We start from the raw sequence: 26,666 nt of genomic DNA, 5'->3' as shown, positions 1-26,666 counted from the left end.
ACCTGGTTGAAGCTGCAACACTTGGTCGAGTTTTCTCCCAAGTTAATCCAACGACCTGTTTTTTAGATCCCATCCCTACATCACTTTTAAATCATCTTACGGGTTTTTGGGAGGGAGATTTTAAATATCATGAACTCCTCTCTACAGACGGGTATTTTTCCTGCTGCCTTTAAAACGGCAGTGGTTACTCAAGAAAACTGATTTAGACCCTTCAGTTTTTAATAACTACAGACCTGTGTCCAACTTGATATTTTTAAGTAAGGTTTTAGAAAAACTTGTTTTTATTCAACTGAATGAGCTTCTCTTACAAAACAACATTTTTGAGATAAACCAGTCTAGCTTTAGAACGAACCACAGCACAGAGACAGCCTTGTTAAAAATCGTTAATGATGTCAGGTGTGCCTTGGATTCAGGTCATATCTCAGTACTAGTTCTACTAGATCTAAGCGCAGCTTTTGATACTGTTGATCACCTGATCCTTGTAAACAGACTTAAAAGTCTTGGCCTTTCAGGGACTCTTCTCAAGTGGTTTGAATCTTATCTCATGGAGAGAAACTATGGTAAGCATGGACACACACTTTTCTGGGGTCCATGAAATTAATTGTGGTGTGCCTCAAGCTTCCATCCTGGGCCCCTTGCTTTTTAACATTTACATGCTTCCTCTGGGGAATGTCATCAGGAGCCACAACATCAGTTTTCATAGCTATGCTGATGATACCCAGCTGTACATAACTATGTCTCCTGATGACACAAAGCCAATAGAAGCACTTTTTAACTGTATTTTAGATGAGAAGTTATGGATGGCAAATAATTTTCTGCAGCTCAACCAGGAAAAAACAGAAATTTTAGTTATCGGTCCTGAAGCCAAGAGAGAGAAACAGTTTCTAAAGTTAAAAGAACTTTCATTAAGTCATTCAGAAACAGTCAGAAACCTGGGCGTTATTTTTGACTCTAAGCTAACTTTTGTCCCACATATAAAACAGGTGGTTAAAACTGTTTTTTTTCATCTTAGAAATCTGGCTAGAGTCCGCCCACTGCTCTCTTTTGCTAATATGGAGATGCTAATGCATGCTTTTATTATGAGAAAAGTTGATTATTGTAACGCCCTGCTTGCTGGTCTTCCAAAAACCAACATTAGGAACCTTCAGCTTCTCCAAAATTCCGCTGCACGACTTCTCACCAAGACCAGGAGGCGGGCTCACATCACCCCAATTTTAAAATCCCTGCATTGGCTCTCCATATGCTTCAGGATTGATTTTAAGATACTTTTAACAGTTTTTAAATGTCTTAACGGTCTTGCGCCTTCTTATTTATCAGATCTTTTAGTAAGATTTGAACCCTCGCGGACCCTGAGATCCTCTGGCTCTGGTCTGTTCACCATTCCAACTGTAAAAACTAAAACCTATGGGGAGGCTGCATTTCAGCACTATGGTCCCCGTTTATGGAACAGTCTGCCAGAGGACCTGAGAGCCGCAGAGAGCATTAATGCTTTTAAGAAAAGGCTTAAGACCCATCTTTTTAACCTGGCTTTTAGCTAATGCTTTACTGCTTTTATGTATCTATTCAGTTATTTATTTATATGTACTTTTTATTTTATTTATTTATTCATCCATTTTATCTTGTTTTATGAACTTGAATCTGATTTTAACACGTTATTTTAATTTACCTTATTTTAATGTTTTATTGTTTTTATCAATATGTTTACTTGTTTATTCTCATTTTTATTCATTTTTATTTCCGGTGCTTCCTCAGCTGGAACCTCTCCCTCTGGGTCGGCTACTGTTCAGCCACTGCGGCTCTAGATGGGGACCTGCATCACCACTTAGCTGTGGTGGAGCGGTCCCCGCCTGTGAAGCTGCATTTGGCTGTCTATACGGCTATTCACGGAGGGGGAGGTTCCAATTATCAGCGTTTCCTGCATCCTGTTTTTGTGCTCAGCCTATTTCTCATTGTCCTTTGCCATCAGTTAGGGGGTGGGAGGTGTGAAAGGAGTGGGGGGCTAGGTTTGGGGAGGGGGCCCCATTTATTTATTTATTTTTATTTATTTATTTTTAAATCGTCAGTGCTTGTTTTTATATTTTGTTGTGTTTTAATGTAAAGCACTTTGTGTTATATTTTTATATGAAAAGTGCTTTATAAATAAAGTTTGATTTGATTTGATAAAAAAAGTATCAATATGGATGGTCAAACGATAACTATCTTTACTCAAAATCTATGAATTGTCTGTTTTTTGTTCTGAAATCCAATTTTTAAAAAGAGAAAGTTAAACACTTATAGAAAACTTTTAATGTAATTTGAACTTTATTAAATCTCTGTTAGCTACTAAAATTATTTACTTTTGTGCAAATTTGTGCATTTATTTAATTGTATTCATATTTTTTTCTATAAATAATCACACAAACTGAAGGATTCTTCTTGCTAACAAAATTTTAAAAATAAATTTACCAGTAAAAAGCAATACTCTGAACTTCTGTTCAAAATATTGTGCTGCTCCAAATATAAGCTAATAAACAGACAAATAAAAAATAAATATACAACACTTAATGATAAATGAGCTAAATACATTTTTTCATGTCCTAAATGAGTTTTTTAGAAAGCAAAAAACAAATAAACCTACGTTTTTCAAAATATTCCGTACAGACAAAGAATGATTGTTTTATCAACATTTTCCTAAATGGATTTTTAAACCAACAGAACTCCAAACAAGCTTATGGTGTGCAGCTCTGAAAGGTTAAGTGTAACACGACAAGTCCCACTCAGACTTCACCTTTGAACTGTTGCAACGAGTCAGCCTTTTATTGTGAAATAAAGCAGCCTGGAGAAAAACTTTCCCGTGTGTGTTGCTGGCAACGAGACCGCCACTTCACACAGCAATTCATCCATCATGACTCATGTCCGGCTGTGTTGGTACACCTGCAGACAGAAGAATCAGAGGGACGGATCTGGAAACATGACACAACATCCAACGTTGGGCTGAGGGCATCAGGACATCAGAGGTGCTGCTTCTGCTGAATAGAAAACCTGCTGAGATTCCTTCTCCAAGTCTTCAGAAATAGTCTAAAAGTTGCTTATTGTTGCTTGTAGCTGACAGCGTCAACAGGAAAAGTCGCTGACATGATGCAATCTCAGATAACACTAGAGTTATTTTTGGAAAACTGGAAAACAAAACTGCTCTTTCAACTGGTGTTGCTTTCAATGACTCCAGGAAAATTCTAGGTTTTATGAAGTAGGAAGTAATCACGATAGACATGACGTCACAATGGCAACAGCATGACTTTTCTTTTTTTGTGTGTGTTCAATGGTGGATTATTTAGTTCTTAGGTTGTTTTCTAAGTTGGTTTAGTGGTATATAATATTCATAAAAGGTTGCTTTTATAGCACTTTTCTACCTTGCTTTAAGGTCCAAAGTGTTTTACAGTCACAGTCTCACTCACCATTCACTCACCATAAACTCGCCATTCACTCACCATAAACTCACCATTCACTCACCATTCACTCACCATTTACTCACCCATTCACTCACCATAAACTCACTCACCCATTCACACACTGATGGCTATCACTGGTGGTTCCATAACCACAATGTGGAGTTCAGTTTCTTGCTCAAGGACACTTTGACACATGGGCGATCAAAAAAAAAGAAACAAAAATGTTAAAATCCCAATGAGATTTAATAAGCTATTTTTCAAGGGAGCCCCAGAGTTTGAAACTGTTATTCACAGTCTCAAACTGTTCATTGATTTCTGACTAATGATGTGATCTACCATTCAGTTTGACCTATTATTCAATAAAATCATTATAATATGCAACTGTAAGGTCAACTAAGGCTATTAATTTTTAACTTCAGAGTGTCATTTTTATCATCCAATTTCAGAATCTATGAAAAATATATTTGCCCTAGCTTCCTTTATGCTCATTCTTCTGTTTGTGTAAATGAAGGAAAGTGGAGAAAAATCCAGGAAAGAAAAGTTTCTAATTAACTAAACAAAAAGAAAGCATCACAAGTTTCCCTTTTTTATTTTTAAGAAGACATTTCTCTGTTTTCCCCACAAAATAATTAGAAAGTGGTTTCAAGGAGGGGCATAATGCAGGAGTCAATGAAAATGTTAATAAAGATCATTTCTAAATGAATTATTACAGAATAAACAAACAAACAGGATGAACTTGAGTTTCCAAAGCAGAGAGCCGCCTTTTGGGCGTGTCCACCTGATTGGTGGGCGGAGCCAGTCCCCAGGTGTAGCTGCTCAAACCAGTGAGTCGAGACTGTTCGTGTCACGCGGTCGTGTCCGCGTTAGAGGAAAATCCCGCTCAGTCCAACTCGATTTCTTATCATTCTTATGTCGTTGTTTTTCCTCATGTGTCAGCTTTGGATCAGCAAACTTGAAGCTGTGTCGCAGTCTGAGCCTCTCCAGCTCCAGCAGTGAGGGATGATTGGGTTTTTAATGCAGCAGCATACCTGTGTGAGGGTTAAGCCGGGAAACACCTGTTGCTGAGACAGACAGAGGCGCGTGCAGGCTCCGCGCGGCGATCATGTCCGCTTAAATCCGCATTTGAAGCTTTATTTTGGGACTGTAGATGGAGTCGATCCGGACACCTGCAGCGGTTCTGGCGCTGCTATTCCTGTCAGGTAAGTTTGCTGTTTCAGTTCAAAGCCTGTTTGACTGTGCATCATGCATTTGAGACGATGCTGGAAAAGATTATTCAAAAGTTGTGGCAACATTTGCACACGTCCTGAACAGTGCTGTTTTAACTGTTAAATAAAAATATGAATACTCTATTTTCCAGCTTTCTTTGATGTTATTTAACTACAAAACGCTCATTGATGTAATTTTCTCACAGATAATTAAAGGACAGGTTTTTAAGGGAAGCTTCTTTAAGGCTCAGCTTTTTCAGCTATGTATGTCCTCAGCTTCTTATGGATTTTTCTGAAAGGGTCAGTTTTACCCAGATGTGTAGAAGGTGTTCATGAACGTCAGCACTGCCTCCACTCTAATCCAGTCAGTTCCATAAATTCAGATTTTGCTTTGCTTTTCCAGCCCTCACTGAGGAGAACTAGTGAGCTCTGACCTGTCTTAATTACAGTTCAGGCTGAAGGTACAGCTGCCTGGGAAGTCTGGAGGGTTTTTGCAGCCTCCTCCTGCAGATTAGTCAGGATCTGTATGAGGCTGTGGTTTGTACAGAAAATAGCTGCCTAAATTCAGTCAGATAATCTATGATGATTTGAAGTTTCATTCATCTGGATTCCTTATTTTTGCTAAAAGAAGAAATTGTCACTGTGATCCACATTTCTGTAGCTGTTTATACATGTATTTGATCCTAAAGATCTACTCCGATCATCTTTTAAACGAGAAAACAGCAGTTTTTCAGGACATAGTTTCTGCAGAGCGGCAGGAACTATGTTAGAAATTCATCTGAGTTGTGGGCGGGACTTTTGGTGCACAGCAAGTCCCCCCCCCCCTTCTTCCTTTTACCCATCTATTTCCACGCGCTCCCACCAGCTTACAGCCTCCACACCCCCAACATAACCTTTGCGGTGCAACAAGAACAGCGAGCAATATTAGATCTGGTTTTGATCCAGATGTCAGCTCAGACGGGGAAAACAAAGACGTACAGGGATGTGTCTGTCTGTCTGTCTGTCTGTAAGGGGACGCATCAGAATGGAGCAGAGCGGGGAGCTTGTGGTCCACCCAGCATATTTATATACATCACAAATGTGATCTATTTAAAACTGCATTTATTTTCATCTGCTCCCGAATAAAGAAATACTCAGAAATGCAATTCTAATCTTATATTTCTCCATCAGAAAAAAGCCACAAGAACATGTGAAAAACCCCATCAGAGTAGGACTTTATCCATCTGATTAGAATAAGATCTAGCTTAAGACAGGCAAACGTGTGAACATTTGTTTGTCTTTTTCTAATCTTTTAGTCACATTTATTTGAGTTTCATTGTTTCCCAGCCTGCATTGTTTGTGAGGAAGGGTTTACCCCGCCAGGCCTGCACAGAGCGCTAACCCAACCCATTTAGGATCAACTCAAACCCCCACTGTGTGCATGCCAGACTCCAGGAAACTTGTGCAACCCGAGTCCCAGCAGGAAGTCTGAAACTGTGCGACAGGGCCTTCAAATCAGACACTTCCATCACACGTGCCCAAATACCATCGCCTGAGTGGCTTGGAGATCTGTGCAGGTGTGGAAATCTGAGTGGCTGAGGAGAATGTGGTTCTGGCACATTCTGCTCAGGAAGATGGGTTGTAAGACGTCGGTCAGTGTGGTTGTTGGACCCGTGACTGCCTGAAATGCCACTCTGACAGCTTTGTTTGCACATTTTTGTGGAGACGAGTGGTTGAATCAGCTGAAACTGTGCTCCGCTCCACTGAGAAGGGCAAATGCACTTATCAGGCCATTATTTTCACTGTCAAACACAGGCGTGATAAAATGACTCTGCGAGCAGGAAAAGCTTGTCAGGCTGCATTGTGACTGCTGAGGTGCACTAATGTTTGTCTTAAGTCTGTTGAACTGTCTGCTTCTGGCTGTTGGTTTCTTCTCACACTCCCTCGACTTCAATACTTCTTTCAGTCTTCTCCTAAAATCAGCTTTTATGGTGAAAATCGTTTTCTCCTAAACTAGGCCACCCACACTGTCCTCCGTTCCCAGACATACTTTTTCTCTTTGGCCTTGTTCCCTGAATGTGAAGGGTTTATGTGGGCCCATGACCCATATTGGCATCTTTGTAATCATTGATTCGACTTGTGAATCAGTAACCACTGAAATCAGGAAAAAACGGATTTATCCCAGAAATCAAAGGTCAGATGTTTGGCTTTTCCTGTTTGAGTTGTGGATGTTCCTCTGACACGCCTGTCTGTGTCCCACGGCTGCGTGTCACCACCTTAACAAGGTCTGTCATTAATCAGCACCATGATGGGCTTGTCAACAGCGTTGATGGGAACTCTTTGCTATAGCGGCTCACAGAGATCCACTCATTGTGATGTTACACAAAGAACTGAGTAAAATGGTGAAAATTTAAACATGACTTAAAAAAAACAGATCGTTGAGTGTCCTAAACTTAAAAAAAAAAAGTTCCGCTTCCTTCGGTAACAACAATGTTCAGATGTTCTGTCCACACTACAGTGTTTGTGTGTGTTGGTCAACCAGGAATTTGAATTGCAAACTAAAAAGATCTAAAATTACAAAGCTGCGTAAATGCAGCTCCACTACACAACTGAAAATGATGCAGATTTTTCAGTAAATATCAGACTAACATTTCCTGATCCTACAAGTCTGTGAGGTTTTTAAGGGACATTTTAAACCTTAATGAGAGCATGTGAGTGCTGAACATGTTTCAGTACAGTTTGTGTACCAGTTTCTGCAAGTGGATCCCATTTCTTTTGAGTTTTCAATGTTGTTTGCATGAAGAACCCTTATTGTCTGGAGCTTCCTCACCTGAAAAGTCAGACTTTCATCTCCCATCAGCCCTTGCTGTAACTCTCACTTTGGAATCTGAGAGGCCTTTTTGACCACAGAGGAGATATTTATGGAGCCATGCTGCTGTTTAGTCCGTTGGCTGGAGATGAGAACTGGACTGAGTGTGATGTCACCCATAGAAAACGGTTCACCTCCACCTCCAGCCAAATGACGTCAATTCAGTTGCCATATTTTCGTGATATGGACGACATCTTGCTCTGACATGGCGGCAGTGATTGGTCCAAGTCGGTCTCTTTCAACAATGCTTTGGCAACAACTCTCGCCAGTCAGGAGTGAGCTCGTCCACGCCACTTACACATCTGTCAAAGGTTTCAAATGTTGGACGTGAGACCACATTTTATGGAGGCGTCGGATTGGTCAGCTTATAACTTGAACAACTTGGACTACAGAAAATGTATTTATCCACCCATTTTCGTAACCCGCCACATCCCTTTCAGGGTCACAGGGTTGTCGGAGGTTATCCTGACTACCACTGGGTGAAGGCGGGGCCCAAGCACTCCCACACACACTCACACATGCACACCTAAGGACACTTAGGCTAATTCTGAACTGCTTCCTTATCCCTACAGCTTATCCTTACCCATACATTTGTCCCTCCAGAGTTGGAAAAATTAGTCTTCATATTCAAACGTTACTACTGCATAAAGAAGTCATCGATAATCATCGGTCATCTACGTTGGATCCATGTTGGACATGTTTAATAAACATCAGTTTAATAAATAGGAAAAAGCAAAAAAAAAAGTCACATTTACATCTATTGATAAAATACTTGCATTTAAATGTAAACTTCTGTGCTTCAGACCCACCCAAGTGAAAAAATGTTTCTCCTCTGCCCACAAGCGTGATACGAATCACTCTACTGGCAGAGAGAAACCCACCCTTAAGTCTGTACGGCTCCTCCTTTCACTCCATACTGAAAGGTCCCAGCTGGGAATCGAACCTTCTCATTGTGAAGCGAGGATGCTAACCACTTCCACTGCACAGCCACAGAAAAAAAATCATTAAAAAATGCGTTCTGACAAATGGAATGAGTAACAGCTGTTTATTTCTCTTAAGTCTGTGGGATTTTGGCTTCTTGGAGCCAGCAGGTACTTCCTGTTTGGAATGCCAGGGGGGAGGAGTCACTCGGTCCAGTTCTCATTTACAGTCCATGGTTTACCTTGAGAGCTTAGCTGGTTAGCCGTGGAGCTTCTGAAGAACCTGTTGTTTGCAGAGCCATGTCAGTTACAAGTTAATCCGTCAAGTCGTGCATGTTATACACAATGTTCCAGGTGAACAGAGGTTCAAATATGATGTCCAACCTTTGGATGCTGTTTGGGTTCAGTTTTCCTTTAAAATAACTTCATAAAACTTAGAAGAAAAAAACTACAATTATTCATAAAACGCCTACGTTTTTGTGAGCATAGATACAAATGCTTGATTGCAGTTATCTACAGGTCATCTGTGCTATTGAATAAGGAAGTCGAGGTGGCATCAGTATCACGACGCTAAAATGTCAGTCATGCTTTGAGATTCTCTTTCCCCTGTTTAGATGGTTAAGATTCCCCAAGATTTCCCAACCGTCTTTCTTGCATAAGCTCACAAGGATCTTAATTCTTAGACTAAATCAACAAAGTTCTTTCTTGATTTCTTTTTCAAAATTTTGCTGACTTGCACTGTGACTTGTGCAGAAAAATGTCAACATTTTAAAAAGTTTTAGAAAACGACATAAGAGTATGAATGCAGGTTTGATATGTTAGAATCTACTGGATTTCAAGCACAAACTCTGGTTTTGTAAATTTTGGTCACACATTAGCGACCGTAAAGCTCTCTGAATTACCTCTAAAGGTGTGACACAAACAAAGATGCTTTGCTTTGGTCACGACGACCACAGTGATTTTAAGTTGGAATAAAACACGTGGCCTGTTAAAAAGTATGAACCTTTTTCCCTCCAACTCCCTCACTATTAATGACTAACTGCTGTCACACCAAATCTTTAAGCCCAGTTTGATCCTAAGAATAGAACGCTGCTCTATGTGGAACAACGGCCATGTGCGTCTAACGTAGGCGTAGTTCTAGCCTATAGAAATATCAGAACAAAACCAAAACGTGTGGAAAATGGATGACACAAGTGAAACAAAGGCGATGACTGTGTTCACTTATCGATAAGGAAATGGAGATGAATACAAAAGCTCTTTTCTTTGTGACTCTTTAAGGCTGTCCAGCAAACGGCACGTGTGCTTTTCAGAAAGGGCTTCCCTCAGGTTTGTTTATTTTCAAGGCTTTCATCTGATGCGATGAATAATTTGATCTAACCCTCCCTCTTTTTAGCCTCTTCTTGGCCTCTTAGCAGGCTTTCTCTGTTGTTGTGAAAGAGGCAGAGCCGGTTAAGCAAACTGGCATCACTTTTGTTTGTTAGCCAATAAACAAAGTTGTTTTTGTCGAGTTAGGCGGACCAGAATCATTTATAGAAGTTTAATGCTTAAAAAGGTGCTTTGAATGTGAAATAATTGGGTTTTACATACATGATCCCACTTATCTGCATTTCCCGACTCCGATCGCTGATCCCGATTCTCTTTTCTCTGCAGTGTCGTTTGTTCAGGGGGGCTTTGTGGAGCCGCTTGAACCCGTCACCTTCTTGCGCTCCTTGACAGAATCTCAGACCCGGCTTCCATGTCATTATAATGTAGAAGGAGAGGAAAAAGTGGTGCAGGTCACCTGGCAAAAGGAGCTTCCAGGTGGCAGCAAGGAGCAGGTCATTACAGCCCACTTCCAAGATGGCCACACAGGTAAATGAGCTCTTCACATTTTTGCAGACAAGGACAAATAAAGTTTTATTATTAGCAAAAAGCTTCTTTGTGTTCAGTTGATGTAGTTTACATGTGATTACTGTTCTGACATGCATGTTGGCACCAACAGTTTTGATTGAATGTCTGTTATCCATAATCAAATGTGAACATCGCATATGTGGCTTTATTTGTGCAAATCCCTGAAGGAAACATAAGTGTGTTAAACTTTTAGGTTTATTTAAAAAAAGCTCCCTTTTGTTTGTTAAATATGAAGAAATAAAATCTTATTAAAAAGTCTTCATGTGCTGACGTTGCTCCTTTTGGATGTTCTGGCTGCCTAAATGCAGTGTCTTCTGTAAAAGTTTATATGGTTTTTATATATCCTTAAATCTGAACTTTTGTCACGTTTTAACTGTTAAGTCAAACCTTCTTTTTTTTCCCTTCTGGTTTTGTTTTTTAACATGATCACAGGCTGTAATGATGCTTTTCATTAAACCTTCAACTGCAGTTCAGGAAAAACGCACCAACAATAACTCAAGTTTAACCAAAAAAAAAAAAAGGAAAACCCAAACAGTTTTATTTTTATTAGAATTGCTTTTGCTTTCCTTGCATTAAATTGGATTTACAACAAAAGCCTTTATTTATACTTTATAAAAAAACAGATTAAAGTGATTTTGTTCCTGAAGTTATGGAAATCTTAGGCTAAATACATAGTAAATTAATAACATTACTAAATAACAGTGTGCACATGAAAGGATATGATGAAATTATTGGTTTTATGGTCTGAAAGTTGGGTGCAGCAGATATTTAATGGGTTAAACATCAGGGTTATCTGATGTGAGATCACAGCAGGAAAGGAGGTTGTTTTGCTCCTGTATTATTTGTCTGGAGGGTGTGTGTGTGTGTGTGACGTCTCTAGACTGGTTTATTTTCACAAAGTCGTTTATTTTCTTATCTCACTTTAAGCTTTTTACCAAAGGGGAATAAGCTCCCTTTATAATGTCTGTTTGGGCTTCAGAAAACTGCAGGTAATGGGCCTAAAGCTGTTTTTGTTTTGCCAGAATTTGGGCGTTACTCCGGCCGGGTGAAGTTTGAGAGCAGCCGCCCCATCGCCAACTCCGCTCTGTTGATCCCCATCACCGAGGATTATGATGAGGGCAGCTACATCTGCCACATCTCCACCTTTCCCAATGGGAACTTTGAGAGACGCATTAACCTCCAAGTCTGGAGTAAGTGGCATCTCGTCTTACGTCTCTGTAATCCTCAAAGCGCACAGGAAGAGCCGCCGATGCGGGAAGATCAGCAGGTTTGCTAATGTGGTTAAAATTATGCAGCAAGTTCAACAGAAAACAAAAAGGTTCAAAAACTAAACTTATAAGTAGATTGTAAATGATCACAATAGGTGTGAACTCTTTTGTCACAAACACGTGGTGAAGGTTTTGCTTTTGTGTAACACGGCTGTCCCAACACCTTCAATCTGATTTAGTTCCTAAAGATGAACAAGATGCTTTTGATGAGAGTTTAGCGATAAGTTGGTGAGGTAAGACGGATCAAACTTCACAAAACAAGCATAAATGATTCTCATTTTTCTCTGAAAAGCACATTTCAGCTTTTAAATCATAGTACTGTGATGCACGACTCGCTGCTGGGTTCAGAGTAGCAGAAATCATGGAGCACAGAACTTCTAAGTCGGCGATAAATGTGTGCACTGCCCATAATACTGGGAACCTTTCACACTTTGACTCATTTCCCTGCTGTGTTTGTTTCTCAAGCGTTTGCCTTCACAGACCCAAAGTACAGCCGTGGTGTGAAGACTTTCTCTGAAAGAGGCACCCGGTGAAGAACAGGCTGTGAAAGCCTTAGGGGCTTTCTGTTGAACTTCAACCCCCCACAAAAATGTGTTTTGGTTGTTTTTTTGAGGTTAAGCCGTTACCTGTTACTGTCAGTTATTCTGTCCCTCAGCAGTCCTGGACGGCAAGGACAGGATTGTTCTCGCGATTCTGCTTTCTTACTGAGCCTTCGAGCAAAAATGTTGGAGAAACCACAAACTGACAGAAATTTGCACACACCCAACTCAGGGAAAAAAAGGGGGATAAAGCACCCAAAAAATGAATGGGGCTTAAAATCTCTTATGTTTCATGAAACACGCCAGCAGCTTAAGTCTACAACCACAATCAAAGTTCCCTTGACCTTTCAACCTCGGGAGAGGGCCACAATCTTAAATTCACTACATAAAAAAAATCCCCTTTTGTACCAACTAACACTTGAGAAGTTGTAGATGAACGGACTTTTCGTGGCGAGCTCACTGTTCACTGTTGCTCACACTTTTTTTTTAAACCAGAATATTGTGAAAATGTCATACATGAACTTTTGCTTCAAACCAAATGAAACTATATGAAATACAATAAGAACATATTAGGAATATGGGCGTGGTTAACGAAAACCTCAAAGAAAATCCCAACATTACATTTTTCTGATTTTTCTAAAGATTACGTAGACCTGTTCATCACCCCCAGGTGACTAAAACCTAAAATGGTAACTGTAGAGGTAAAACAAACAGAAAAGTTGCCATCCGGAAATATTTTTTTCATCAATTGGCCATGAGAGGCAGAGATGGAGAGGAATGTGCGTGTAGCAGCCGCTCTGCGTTTTGGTGACTGCTGGTCCTACAACACTCTACACGGCTTTATAGTGTCAAAGCATCCTTTCCAAAAGGCTTAAAATGTTAAGAACAGTTTAAGGTTCATGTTTTTATATTAAAAATAAAGAACATTTCTACCTTAATAAAAGTACAAAAGCAAAGTTTCCTTAACTTATGTTGGCCTGATATTAAACAACTTCAGGTCGTTCGTCAATTCCTAAAGTGTTTTTTACTTTAACTGATCCCAAAATGAGTGTTACATCTGCCAGGAGGAAAGTTTTCAGGCACGTTAACACAACTCAGGTGGAACTCGACAGCGGAACAGCCGTGTAGGGCCGATGGTTCAAGTCCAGGGAGCATCAGGATGAATCAAAGGTGTGACAGATCCTTCAGCCTGACCTTTAACCCCACTGAAACTAGTTCAGTGAGACCAGGGTGCCTCAGTTCATCCTCCAGCAGTTCAGGTACTAACTGAATGCAGAGAAATGTCTATTTGACCAAAGAGCAGCAGGGAACAAAAGACAGCTATTCAGAAATAAAAGCCAACAACCGCATCACTGAGGAAAACACTTTGGAAATCTCTCGCTGCTTATTATTAGTATCATTAGGAGGTAAAGTTGCTTTATTAACATGATCTGGGAGGCTTTTCTTCATGCTGCGGGCAGCTGTTGTAAATGCAAAATATTTTTAGGCAGTTTGATCAGCTCAAGTGTCAAAACAAGTCGAACTAATTTCTTTGCCAAATTAGGCAGTCGTCAGGACTGTTCTAGTGTGAAAACATCCAGATTCTTTCCATCACTTGAACTGCTTTGACTAAAGACTTTTTAATTTGGAATAATGTCCATAAAATGCAGAATCTTTATTCCGTTTATGGCATTGTCATGTTAGATTGAAGGCAAGAGAGGAAGTAGAATTCTTTCTTTTTAAGTGGAATTGAACATGAAGCGTTTTCTACAGCTGAGTGTGTGTGAATCCACGTCCAGTGAAGATGTTCTGGGAAGTTGATATTGATACATTTGTTTGTCTCATTTAGTTGTCAGTCAGTGTTCGTTCATTCATCCACTTGCCTGAGCACGCCTTCATGTAGGCGAGGCAGCAAAAGAAAAACAGATGAGTAACCGACGACCTTCTGCTCTGCATGATCCCCTGTTATTCTTTAACATTCAGCTATAAAATGTCGATTTCAACACATTTTTATTGATGATTCTGTTATTTTGTTGTGAAAAATATATTTTTTCCCAGCAGGAGTGGGAGCACAGAACCCCTAAATGAGTTTAGTTATGACTGGCAGCAGCTTGTTCATTAACACCAGTGGAAAGACTGACCTTTTTTGTTTTTAGGTAGTCATTGTGCGCTGAGTCAAAGTCGTGTTCAACCAGTTTGTGACGTGAGGAAAAAGGAAACAAATGTTGAAATGTAAATGATTCAGGTGACATTTGAGTGTGCTTGTTTTGAAACACAAAGCAGATTTTTCTTTAGAAAGTCACTAATTAAATCAAAGGAATGCTCAACAGGATGGTGTGGAGCTCGGTTCCCACCAGAATTTACCAGAACCACCGGTGAGGTCTTTATGAATAGTTATGTGTCCACTTCATGTGTTGGTGTACATTTATTTATGCAGATTAGCTTTAAACCTATAATATTTATGTTTATAAAACATTTTCAGACCTTCAGAAAGTTCCAGTTTTTGGTCCGAATCAGGCGAACAGAAGGACTAAGTGGGTTGTTTAAAGTTTAAAGGAAGTTCTACAAAGGAGAAAACTACACTAAACGATTTTAAGTGACAATTATTTAAAAACATCTGATAAAATCGAAACCAGAAACAAAATGTTTGTGAAAGTTGAGATTTTCTCTTGTACATCTTGATCAGGAGATAACAGTTGGTTTCTGTTAAGGATTTGCACCGGTATCGGTTTTAAAGGAGCATTTGGATCAAATTCATAATAAATCTAAGCTCTTAGTTTTTAAAACCAAGGGGGCAGATGGGGTAAGAAGAGTGGTTGAAAGAAATGATGCTTTCTTCATATTTAGTTTATACTTTTACGCTCCCTCTATCTGCATGAGATCCTGGCAAAAGCATCACAGTAAACTTAGTTTGACTACGATGACCACGGCGTCGCAGGTCCTTTGTTTTGTAAACTGTTTAACAGGATTTGGATCACAGAATCACTCCAAGTTGGAGTGGCACAACAATTCAAAGTAATTCACTATAAAAAAGACAAAAACCACAAGTGGAAAAGTTGAAACTCAAAAATTATACATGATTAAAATCACTTTAAATGCCCCTCCATCTATATATTTTTCTATTTTTAAAATTGATCCCAGTGATCATTTAATTATGATTATGCGTTTTTGGCTTAAATGAAAAAAAACCTGTTGTTTTTTCAAGACTTAGTTTCTGCAGAGCGGAACAAGTTTCTTGGAAAATCGCCTCTATGTTTTTTGTTGGGAGTGTTGGCGCAGAAGTTAACCTCGGCTAATTTCCCATCAACCCTCTGTTTACACTCTCTCCCGCTAGCTTATAGCACTTCACAACTCCAAGCCAACATTAGCGTAGCAAAAAAGTAGTGAGCAATATCGGAGCTATCTAGTCGTACACTTTAGATCAAGATTCCAGCTTAAAAGAGAAAAAAAAGGCGTTCGTGGATCTATTTGTCTGCAAGTGGATGCATCAGAATGAAGCAGAGCAGGGAGGCTTTGACCCGCTCAAAGCTTTTTCAAGCCGCAGGTCTGCTCTTGATCCATCGGATTGAATAAATAAATACTCAGAAGCACAGTTTTATTCTTAAATTATTTGTATAAATGTCCTGCATCATAAAAAAGCTACAAGAACATGTAAAAAAATACTAAAAACACACTCTACATTGAGTGGGTCTTTAAAGATTGAGTGCAGCACAATGAGCTCAAATTAATAGTTTTTATGATGAACTGTTAAATTTTAGCTCCATAAAACAAAAATGCTGCTTTTCTGTTTTCTCTGGAGCCCCTTACAATATTACAATTGTTAGGCTTTTTCATGTATTATATTTTTATTGTCTTAATGAAAAAAAAATCAACAAAAAACAGCTCCTTGTTAGTAAATGAACAGGAGATTTGTAAAAGTACCAGAAACTCAAATTTGACAATGTTAAAAAAAAAAAAAATTGATTTTTTTTTTTTTTTTTTTTTCTACATAAACAGGGGTTATTATATAACATGACAAATAAAAATCTATTGACAGACAGCCAGAAGCGAAGCAGAAAGAGGTGTGGTAGAGATCAACCCTGATCATCAGGAATGTATCGGTTGGTGTTTGTGTAGCTTGGCAACTATTGACCTGATGGCATCTACAGTAGTGTTGAACAGGTGACCTCTCACTGCAACAGTCATGAGCTGAAACTCACACCAAACAGTGGACATAGATGTTTCATCACAGTTCCAGGATTAAGTCATTTTATGTTCTTAAAGTCTTCAACTTTTACCTTATTGCTGCAGCCTCATGTAGGAGGTATAGAGGTCATGTTCGACGTATCACTGAACTCTTAGTATTTTCCCATGTCCTCAATCTTTGTTTTCTCCTGCCCTACATCCTTAAACCGCTTTGTTTTATCTCTGGATTTCTGGTCTTATTTGAGCATTAGTCTGGCTTTAATAAGCTTAATGTGCTCCCACATGAGAAAAAACCCAGCTCATTGTCATAGTAACTCATCAAAACAAAAACATCTAGAGGACTAGAAGAATTAATGTAAGCTGGCTTACAGTTTGACAAAAAGAAAAGGAAAATCTCATCAGAAAATCTCAAAGCTGCAGGAAAACCTTCATGAAGCATGGCAGGGTGGTGCTTACAGTTTTAAAGTTTTAATGTTAGAATCCTTACATTCCTAATAAAATTACAGGTGAAAATAAAAAAACAGCTTAACGGAAGTATTTTTAGTACATTTCCAGTTTTTCTTGGATTTCTTGCATTATACATTGCTTTAATGTTTTAAGCCAGATGATATCAGATAAACTGCGGTCATTGTCTTTTGGCGAAATATTCAGATTAACTCTATATTTAAAACTAGAACTGTTTTTTTTGAGTGCCAAATTGATAAAATTCCGACCATCGTGCAAATATTATGGATGAGGGGAAAAAAGGCGAATTAAATACCAGAAGTTATGAACTCTCTGCATTCTTCCTCAACGTCTAGCATTACCCATCTTCTCCCTGGATCCCGTTACTCTGGTTGAGGGCCAGTCGTACCGTGTGGTCGCCTCCTGCAGAGCGGTGGGTCGCCCCGTCCCCCGGCTGTCTTGGGACACGGAACTACCGGGCCAATCGCAGAACCACACCAGTGAGGGCGGAGCCGTGTCCACTCACTACTCGCTGCACCCGCTGCGCTACATGAACGGGAAGAAGCTGGACTGCCTGGTGTGGCATCCAGGCCTGGAGACACCGCGGAGGATCCCGAACAAAGTGGAGGTTCAGTGTGAGTAGAGCCGACCCTGTTCTCATTCTAACGCTGACACTCTTCATCTGGTGAAGTGAAACGGTTGTATCCAGTCTGGATACATGCCAACAGGCATAAAAAAAACATCAGGTTAGAAAACACAAGAGCTTTTCTGAAAACTGCAACCAACACAGGAAGACACTGTAAAATAACAACTTGAGAGATGACCTACAAAAGTATATAGTATAAGTATATAGTTTTTGTCTTCATTTGTCAAGCTTTTCTACCGTTGGGTGAAACCGAAGAGCCATTATGTGCCTGAGTGCAGCTTAATTCTCCTTTCTGTGTTGCATATGTGTTATACACTGCAGTATCGACATACATTGTGTAAATCACACAATGTATGTCGATACTTCCATCGTAAAGAAACCACTCGAAACGTCCGCCTCTGAATATTTTGTTTACATGCATAACCCCGTAACACACCTTTGAGGGAATGAGTCTGGAATGCTGCTGTGAAAAACAAAAAACTGCAGGCAAAACACAAAATGACTTTCAACAAAGACGTACGGTTGTTGGAAGCTAGACGGAGATGTATTGTTTTGAAAGACAGAGAGCCTCCATCAATAAAGGTCATTAACGTTGATCTGGAACAACTTTTACCCTGAAAACCTCTGAAAAGTATTAATACTTTTTTTCAGTTTTCAGGCATTAATATGAGGTGCCGTTTCGGATAATCTGGGGTTGACCCCGCAGTCGTGCACAACTTCAAAGTCAGTTGTGGTTGGTGCGCTAATTCCAAGCCTGCTATAACTTGCAGCAAGTGCATGTTCACTAGTCCTCTCCCCTGGGCTAAAAGCCAGATTTTCAAGACTATCCTGTTAAAAGTACATATTAGCTTGTGAACCTTTTTGTATTTTCTGTTCACCTCGGCAAAAGTGGATGAAAGAATGGAGGCTGTGGCGATTTGGGCGATGGGAAGCTGAGCTTTACCCCACAGCTGGGATAAGAAAGACTTAATTTGATGAACTAACTGTTGCCCCCCAGCAATGGTGTGTTCAGACGAAAAAAGGAGTCATATTTATGACGACTTTGTGGTTGTCAGTGACTGAAACCAGATGTTTTAAAAATGGTTTAAATGATGAATCGACGTCTTTTGATGGCGTGAGAAAGGGGGGGGGGACTGGCGGTGGTGACTGTACTATTTTAGAGAGAACTGCTGCCAGCAGCAACACCAGACGCAACACTTGCACAAGTTGAATGATGGCATTGAAAGGAAATCTGGGCTTAAGTACTGAACTTTCATCATATTTTTGATTTCTCTTCACTTTGGCTTGTAGGCATTTCACAGATTTGACTTTCAAAACGGACAGAACTGTGCATTTATTGTCGTTTGTGTAAAAATAGAAAATGGATGCAACTGCTGATGCTTAGGTGTGTGTTTGTCAGACCCCCCAGATGCCACCATTTCCTCTTCCACTGATCACTGGTATGTGGGTTTGGAGAAAGCGGAGCTTACGTGCAAAGGTGGGGGGTACCCAATACCCCACAACATCACCTGGATAAGGTACAGTCATGACATTTTATTGTCTACTAAGACAGATGTACAACCAACATCGTATGGCTTTAAGAAATATAAGTCAATCCACGTCAAGATTGGTCTTTGTACATTGCAAAATTCCTCTGCGTATGGCACTGGAAAGTGACTTAAAACACAGGGGCCCTAACCAGCAGCCTGCATTTATGCATGCATGCATGCATGCGGGCTGCGTGTCTTTCAGTCTAAGCATCTCTGTTGGTCAAAGTCTGTCAGAAGGAAAGCAGAGCTGCTGCTAAATGTGAAGTTAGGAAATGTGGGTGGGGTTAAAGTTTCCAGCGAGGATGTGAACAACACAAGGAAGAGCAGGAGACGCGTGCTAAGCACTTAATCATAGTGTCATGCTTTAAATATCATAATGTCTGGTAAAACACAGGGTCTGCACTTTAATTAGAGACGCTGTACCAGTTATTACAGCGATGCGGGTGCGAGCTGTGATTGAAAGCCGGGTGCTTAGAGAAAAAAAAAATTCATCTACGAGTCGGCGTTGAAAACGTCTCTAAACTTACCTTCATACCAATGTGCTACACAATCTGCTGTAACGCTTAAGGTTTTGGACACCACAGTGACTGCTATCTAATGTTGTTTTTTGGAGAAAAAGGAATTTTTTTCAAACAATATGTTGCCTCTGGTTTATTTTTACTAGCCATCACCATGTCTGAGTCCACAAGGGCGAATACATGCAGTCACGCGTATTGTGATTTACAAATGAAGTTTATACAATAATCATAATAGTTTGGAAAGAAACAATATTAGTCTACTTTTGTTCAGTGTTAAAGAACTCCTTACTCTTTGTTAGACTAGTTTTAGAAATCAAAATGTAGAAACTTAACGTCCCACTCTGATCGTCTCAGCACTGCAACAAAAATGGCGAGCAATGTCCGAGCTAACCAGCCAAACAATTTTGAGCCAGATACCAGGACAAACGGACTAAGGAACAGCTTTTTCCCACAGGCAATCACCATACGGAATACACATACTTCCACAACCTACACCCCACTCTGACTTTTTACAAATGCTAAGTCACTGACTACTACACATGTATGCAATATCTTGAATTCTGTGCAGTAACCGGATCTCTGTACAATAACACGCAAGATTTACCGTATATGCTGTGCTCATAGCAACTGAACTCACTCCATTCTATTCTGTCCATACATATTTATTATTTAACTGTCTCTGTACATATTGTACATTATTTTGTTAGAGATGTGAGTACAGTATTTCTATTTTATTTTATTTATCTCTATCACTCAATGGCTGCTGCAATTTCAGTGTATCATCATGTACAATGACTATAAAAAGATTCTGATTCTGATCTGAAAATGTAGACGTACATGGATCTATTCATCTGCAGAGCAAGGAGCTTGTGATTGTACTTTGTATGTCACAGCTACAAACTTTTCTAACTGCATTTTTTTTTTGTCGGGTCCTGATTCAAATGAATAAGGAAATACCCAGAAATGCAGTTTTAATCCAAATTTTCTCTCTCTGTCTCTCTTAAAAACACAATGTTCATTGGAGTGTGTCTTTAATTTAAATCCAGAATCCTGTTTTTGTTCTCCAATGCACAGCAGCTTTGTGCTGCTGCACACTGACACACCCACCATTCATTCGCTGCAGAACGGCGAGGGCTGTGTGGTGGTGATATAACACCGGCACTGATCAGAATCTTTTTAGCTTCTTACTGTGACGTTGAACTCCTTAAATGTTTCCTTCTCAACCCCAATCCGCTCGCTGGATCAAACCTCCAGCCTTGAACATAAAGACCAGAGAAGCTAGGTGGGACTTTGAGAAAAGTAACCTGAGCTCACCTCACTCTTTGGGTGGGGGCAGTAGAGTAGAACTAGGGCAACGCGACCCGTCTCTGTGGAGTTGATCATAGAAAGGCTCCTCATTGTTTTGCCTGTGATGTCCCAAGCTGGACATGAGGGAGACTCTGTGTTCAGGTTTGCTTCTATCCCCCCCAAAGACCTTGTGTTTTTTTGGTTCGTCTGGCTCTGTGGGTTTAGGTTTTGGTTTGTCGTGTTTTCACTTTTATGATGTTTATTATGGAGCACATCCTCCATGATGCAAGCTCATCAAACATTGCATGGTGCTGCTTAAGAGCCTAAGGTTTTAACACTGGAATGCAGCTTTGTCTTTTTCATTTTTCATTTGCCAAAATAAGCAACACTAAATCTTCCGAGCTGTGAGTCACGGGTTTCTGTAACCTTTACCTCTCTGACACTTCAGTGAGTTTATTTCCTTTTGTCCCTTGATAATGAACAGGAAAGGAGACCGTCTTCCAGATGGAGCGTCAGTGATTGGCGGAAAGCTGGTGTTTGGGCGGGCCCTCCATGCTAATGACAGTGGCGTCTATGAGTGCATTGTCAAGAATACTGTTGGAGTGGGAAAAAATGAGTATTTCATAACCATAACTGGTAAGTGAACTTTTTTTTTCAGCTAATGGTGGAAAAACGTCTCAACTTGAGTCTGTAAAAATAAGAGTTTAATCTTCTGATGGAAAAAGTGGATGCTGTTGTGTTGATATGCTGCTCTCTTGTGGTGAATTTAGAGGACGAGCAGAGCTGGACCCTTTCCAAAACGTTACATTATCATGGGTCTTCGTTTCCATGATTCTATTTTTAAAAAAAAGAGCTGGAACCAGAATTTATGTTAAAAAAAAATCTATAGTCTATGAAAGTTTGATTTTTTTTAATGGAATATTGTAGAGTAATACACTTTTCCACGATATTCTCATGAACTAAGACAACATGTTGCATTGATTTAGCTCATGTGAGAGATTCATCAGATGTGTCATGTATCCAGCAGAGCAAAGAGGATTCTTTCAGGGGCCCGACAAGGACAAACTACTGTTGATCGTTGTTGGCGCGGCTGCGGGAGTGGTGGTCCTGATCCTGATCGTTGTGGTGGGGCTGGTCAGCCGGATTTACAACAACAGAACCAAAGATCTCCAGTGAGTTTCCTGCTTTTAGCTGAGCCCAAGACATTCAGTGAAAACTGCGCCCATTTTTCTAGAAGAGCTCTCCTAGACGCAGTAAATTCTGCGATGACAGCTCACCTGTCTATGTTTGTTCTGAAGCTGCTAAACAGTTGATCGCTTGACTTCTTCTCTAAGAATATACCTCCAGACACCTGTTTGTTTCATTAATCCTTCAACTATGCTGTCTGTTCTTTCCTAGGGATCAGCTAGAGACCTTCTCAAGACATGCCTCCCTCAGGAGAATAAACTCTGAAGACTTTGACTTGAAATCTCGGGTATATAAAAAACCAATAACCTGCAAACTTGAAACAAATGAGCTCGACACACCCAGACCACTTGGATGGCGCTAAAGCAGCAACGCCTGCGGCTGAAGTCCATGACCAAAGGCGGCTGCAGCTTCAGACATGTGACTCTGGGTGTTGATCGCTCATCCTGATGGATGCCATCTTCTCTGGGGGAACTCACCGTTCTTCTGTCTTTTGGTTTCCAGAATGAGCTGAGAGTTGAAACTCGGTCAAGGAACAGCCTTTTGGTGAGTTTCTGAGTCAAACTTTTACAACTTTGAATGCAGAAGATAAAAAATGAACACAATTTAGTAACAATAACTGAATTATGAGGATTTTCTGTTTTAAGTAGGTTCTAATTTCAGAAAAGTTAGAAAATAAACGAAAAGCTCCCAAAATGTACTATAATAGCATTTTACATAGTTTGTCAATTAATGATGGGGAAATAAACATTATTGTGAGCTGTAATTAAAATCCACAGTGCACCATAGTCCTGATGGGGATAAAACAGGGAACATATGAAGTAGGGCTGTGAAAGTCTGACAACACGATGCGTATCGCGATACAATTTACAGTCTTCCCCCTCCTTCATGACGAGGGTTACGCTCTAAAATAGACTCTCAATAGATGAACTTCATGAAGTAGAATCACTGATGTTTTAAGGCTGTAAACCTCCTCACTACACACTTAATACACTTTTCTCAGACACACACTTTTTCACACTTTTCTCTCGTTTAAATAAACATTTCCAGGATTAGAGAATGAAAACAAAGATGCTGTTGAACATTTATGTAGATTTGAGAGCGGCACATATCTGCACAGATTGATTGACAAGGTCTCCGGCCAATCAAGACGCAGAACAGTGTACTGCTAAAAAAAAAAAAAAAAAAAAGCATGTAACATTTTTTACAGCAAGACTGCATAAAATGAGCGGCAATATAGTGAGGGAGAACTGCATCCCACTGTATCCAAAGACTGGAACAGAGACGATGTTTTTGCACATGCAAATGGCTTTTCCCAAGCAAGTTCTAAGTGCTTTTCTTATGACAGATTATGAAACAACACTCCACATTGTCTGGTTTCCACAAACAAAAAGTTTTCATTAAGTTTGATTAAGATTGTAAAGTGCTATTTATTCCCAGCACTGCTTAAATGTATTTTATGAGATTGCACATGCCGGCTGGATTAGACGACCAAACAATCTCCAGCAATCTGCCTGTTTCAGTGAACTGGTAGGTGTCATTGAGCTTTGGAACAACCACCACCCGAGCAATGGGCCAACATCTACCATGAGATGGTTCATGTAAGATCCTGATGCTGCTGAAGGGGGTTCAGTGTGCAGCGCTGCCAACTAGTAGTTGAGGGTTTACGTGGGACGCAAAAGCACTGAACTATACATGTTTGCCTTTAAATATTTTTTCAGCATCATTTGAAATTAACACCAGGATTGTCGAATAAAATACATAAACTTAAACCCAAAGATGGGCTCGTTGTTGGATCAGTTCCCATCACATGTTTGTATGAAAAAGACGAGGACTGCCGTGAAACTCTGACCCTCGTGTTTGCAGGAGCAAGGTCACAGAGGCAGCCACTCCACTCTGAATGGGAAAAGGGGCCATCCAGCTATGGACGATCTGAACCGCCCTGTCGACTATGAAGACAACAGAGAATACATGCTGAAAGCAGAGGAGTGCCAGAGGAGGATGGAGTTGAAGTCCAGCAATATGTCTGTGGTATGTCAGGTGAAAATGAACCTTGACTGTCGTCGTGATGTAGCTTGTTTTGGTCATCACTGAACCACGATGGTACCAGACATCGTGAGTCCTCATACCCGTTGGGATTTAAAAACGCAAAAATGTATGTACGTGTTTTTAAATGATTGCTGCCTTTTAGGGGTATAACAATTAGGGATTCGATTAATTTCATAATTTGTGATTGATGATATGATTCATAGTCGATGTCGGGTCATTTTGAACGATCCAATTCACTGACGGAATATCAGTCCAGAACATCTTTAGCCAAAACTTTAACCAGTGTGACTCAGAGAGTAATAACTTGTACTGAACAGTGGAGGTCAAGTTTTCCAGATTCCTTGTATTTCTTGCAAGATCATCAAGTGTAAATTAAATATGTGACCAAAAAAAACAAGTTAACAACAATTAATGACACATTTTAGTTTCCTAAAGTTCAGTCCACTGTTGTTTTTCCACATCCATAGAATCCAAAGGGAACATTCTTAGAACATTCTAGACAGTGGATGGTCACATGACTTTATCCAAAGTGTTTCCACACATTGGACTGGAATGACAGACTGATCAGTTTTCACATGTTTTCCACTGGTCGTTTTACCATTTTAGTTCATTAAACCTACCATGTCTGAATCCAAACTGTATTTTCTAAAATCCATTTATTTCATTTTAAACTGTTTCATTATGGTATAGGTCGATTTGATTTACAACTTGCCTCAGACAGATCTGGTTGGATCGTAGGAAAATAAATGGATTCATTGTTCAACCCCAGTACATAAAGGTGTGTGTGTGTGTGTGTGTGTATAAATGTGAATTTTGATTTATGTCTGTGGCATTTTTTTCAACTTGATAAGTTTCTGTGTAAATTGTTTTTTTCAGTTCTTTTTAGATGAACTTCCATAAGTATGAAGCTCCAGCAAAGTTCTTTTTGATTAATATTTATCTTTGTTAAAAAGAGTAAAAATGTTACATTTTAAGAAATAAATTAACTTAAAAATGTATATCTGTCCACCAAACAAAACTGAAAATAACCCTTTTCACTTCATGTTGGTGACATTATCTTCTACATTTCATTCATTTTTTATTTCTATTTAAAACAAATAAAATTATCGAATTTAATCAAATGTGCATTAAAAGTTTTGATGTTTACAATGTTTCAATCAATTGTATATAGTAAATTAAACCTACTGTGGCTCATTCCAAATGATATTTTCCAATATTGATATAACTGAATTATTTCATTTTATTTTATAATGGTGCCTCAGATCAGGTTGGATAGGAGGAATACAAGTTGATTTATCAGTCAAGTCATATGGTCCTAACAGGAGATGGTAACTGGAGTTTTTTTTTGTCTTCCAGGACTCTGGTATTACTTCATCTCTGGTTCCTGTGAAGCCCCAGCAGGATGAGTACGCTGCACCGAACGAGTCGGACCTGGGCCTTCTGCAGGAGAGAGACTCTCCTCTTGAAGGCGATTTGGGTTCCTACAACTCCACAGAGGAGGAGGAAGAAGGCAACCGGCAGTACATAGCATCAGCTCTGTCCCGATGTTTTTACACTACAGATGGAACCCTCAGGCCGAAACCGCATTCCAACGCCATTGTGCTGCAGCTAAGAGAGCAGATCATCTGAGTCTGACCTGACGATGGCTCCGACCTCCCTCCTCCTCATCACCTACTCACTTTGAACACAGTAAAACTTTTGGAAGAAGCTACAGAAGCACAAGTCTGCATATCGTTTATGAAATTTAAGTGTTTACCCCTATGGTTTATCAAGTGGGAGGTGTTGAGTTATTTTGTGGATCTTTTTAATGCCGCCATAGCTGCAGGTGGAGGGGTGATGGGGGATCTGCAGACAAATGAAGAGCAACTCTGTCGTTATTTAGTTTGGAACGTCCACGAGCGGCTGAGCACTTTCACTGAACGCAGAGGCTGTCCTTGGAGGGGAAAGGTGTCTGAATCCTGTTACAAACTCTGCTGCATGTGTGGGCGGACCAATGAACTGCTTCCCTGCTGCCTTCAGTGAGGTTTCTGCTCGGGTCACTCAGGAATTGTGCATCGTTTACAGAAAACATGCTGACCAAATCACTGGAGTGGAGCTACTTTCTTCAAGGATCCTCCTGTGGACAAAACACACCTTTTTTTTGTTATTTTAGTGCACTAAATGGGAAAGTACTGAACTGCAGCTTCATATTTCTGTTTGGAAGAGTTGAACTACTGGAGGGTCTGAAACCTGCAGCGATGGAAGGACGTTTTAAACCAGCTGGATGAATGGATCAAATGCAACCAAACTGTCTGCTTTTTCAGTTTTTTGGAAAGTGAAAATGATCAACTGCTCATTGCTGGAACTTAGAAATAGGTGAAAACAAAAGAGGTGGCATTAATGTGCTCATATTTATAACTACGTTTGGAAAAAAAAGGGGGTGTACTTTCAATAAATTTGTTGTTTATCTTTATGAAGTGTTCATCACCACACACTGAATGAACTGTGAAGGCTTCCTATTATGAAGCACTGTCAGGTGTTGGATGGTTTTCTATGTTTTCTTTAAAACTCCTGAGTCATGTTTGTTTATAAAAGCACAAACTCTCATAAAAACTGTTAATTTTTTATTAAAACCTGTGCCGCCTCGCAGTTGACAGTAAAACATTCGTGACAACAGTCTGGATTTTGTATTGTTGACTTTGATCTGCATCCTTTCTGTAAGAAACTCATCCTAGGCACTTTACCATTGGGAGTTGGGTCATCTAGA

The 26,666-nt window shown here is 39.9% G+C and overlaps 1 protein-coding gene across 3 annotated transcripts; it reads left to right on the top strand.

The window, feature by feature from the left end:
- Positions 1-4,236: 4,236 nt before the first annotated feature.
- On the top strand, positions 4,237-26,575 carry nectin4b (nectin cell adhesion molecule 4b). 3 transcript variants are annotated; one of them, XM_078934217.1, is made up of 12 exons: positions 4,241-4,627; positions 10,052-10,252; positions 11,314-11,481; positions 17,063-17,341; positions 18,752-18,869; positions 21,171-21,322; positions 21,711-21,858; positions 22,085-22,160; positions 22,376-22,417; positions 23,738-23,902; positions 24,611-24,698; positions 25,277-26,575. In XM_078934217.1, exons 1-11 carry the CDS (start codon positions 4,576-4,578, stop codon positions 24,656-24,658), a joined length of 1,449 nt encoding a protein of 482 aa, XP_078790343.1. In that variant the 5' UTR covers positions 4,241-4,575; the 3' UTR covers positions 24,659-24,698; positions 25,277-26,575. The 3 variants fall into 3 exon arrangements, with proteins under 3 accessions (XP_011484318.1, XP_078790343.1, XP_004078735.1); XM_011486016.4 differs by lacking the exon at positions 24,611-24,698 and having other exon boundaries at positions 4,237-4,627; XM_004078687.5 differs by lacking the exon at positions 24,611-24,698 and having other exon boundaries at positions 4,243-4,627; positions 21,714-21,858.
- The last annotated feature ends 91 nt before the right edge of the window (positions 26,576-26,666 follow it).

Source organism: Oryzias latipes, chromosome 17, assembly GCF_053564925.1.
Source record: "Oryzias latipes strain Hd-rR chromosome 17, Olatipes_Hd-rR_3.1".
Classification (NCBI taxonomy): Eukaryota; Metazoa; Chordata; class Actinopteri; order Beloniformes; family Adrianichthyidae; genus Oryzias; species Oryzias latipes.
The sequence above is the reverse complement of the archived record's forward strand: the minus strand, read 5'-3'. Positions and strand labels throughout refer to the sequence as shown.

Bases quoted from the DNA above. Each gene is read 5' to 3' on its own strand.
- nectin4b (XM_011486016.4), top strand. From the start codon at position 4,576: ATGGAGTCGATCCGGACACCTGCAGCGGTTCTGGCGCTGCTATTCCTG. The intron at 17,342-18,751 runs GTGAGTAGAGCC...TGTGTTTGTCAG, and splicing joins GAACAAAGTGGAGGTTCAGT to ACCCCCCAGATGCCACCATT. The intron at 22,161-22,375 runs GTATATAAAAAA...TTTGGTTTCCAG, and splicing joins ACTTTGACTTGAAATCTCGG to AATGAGCTGAGAGTTGAAAC.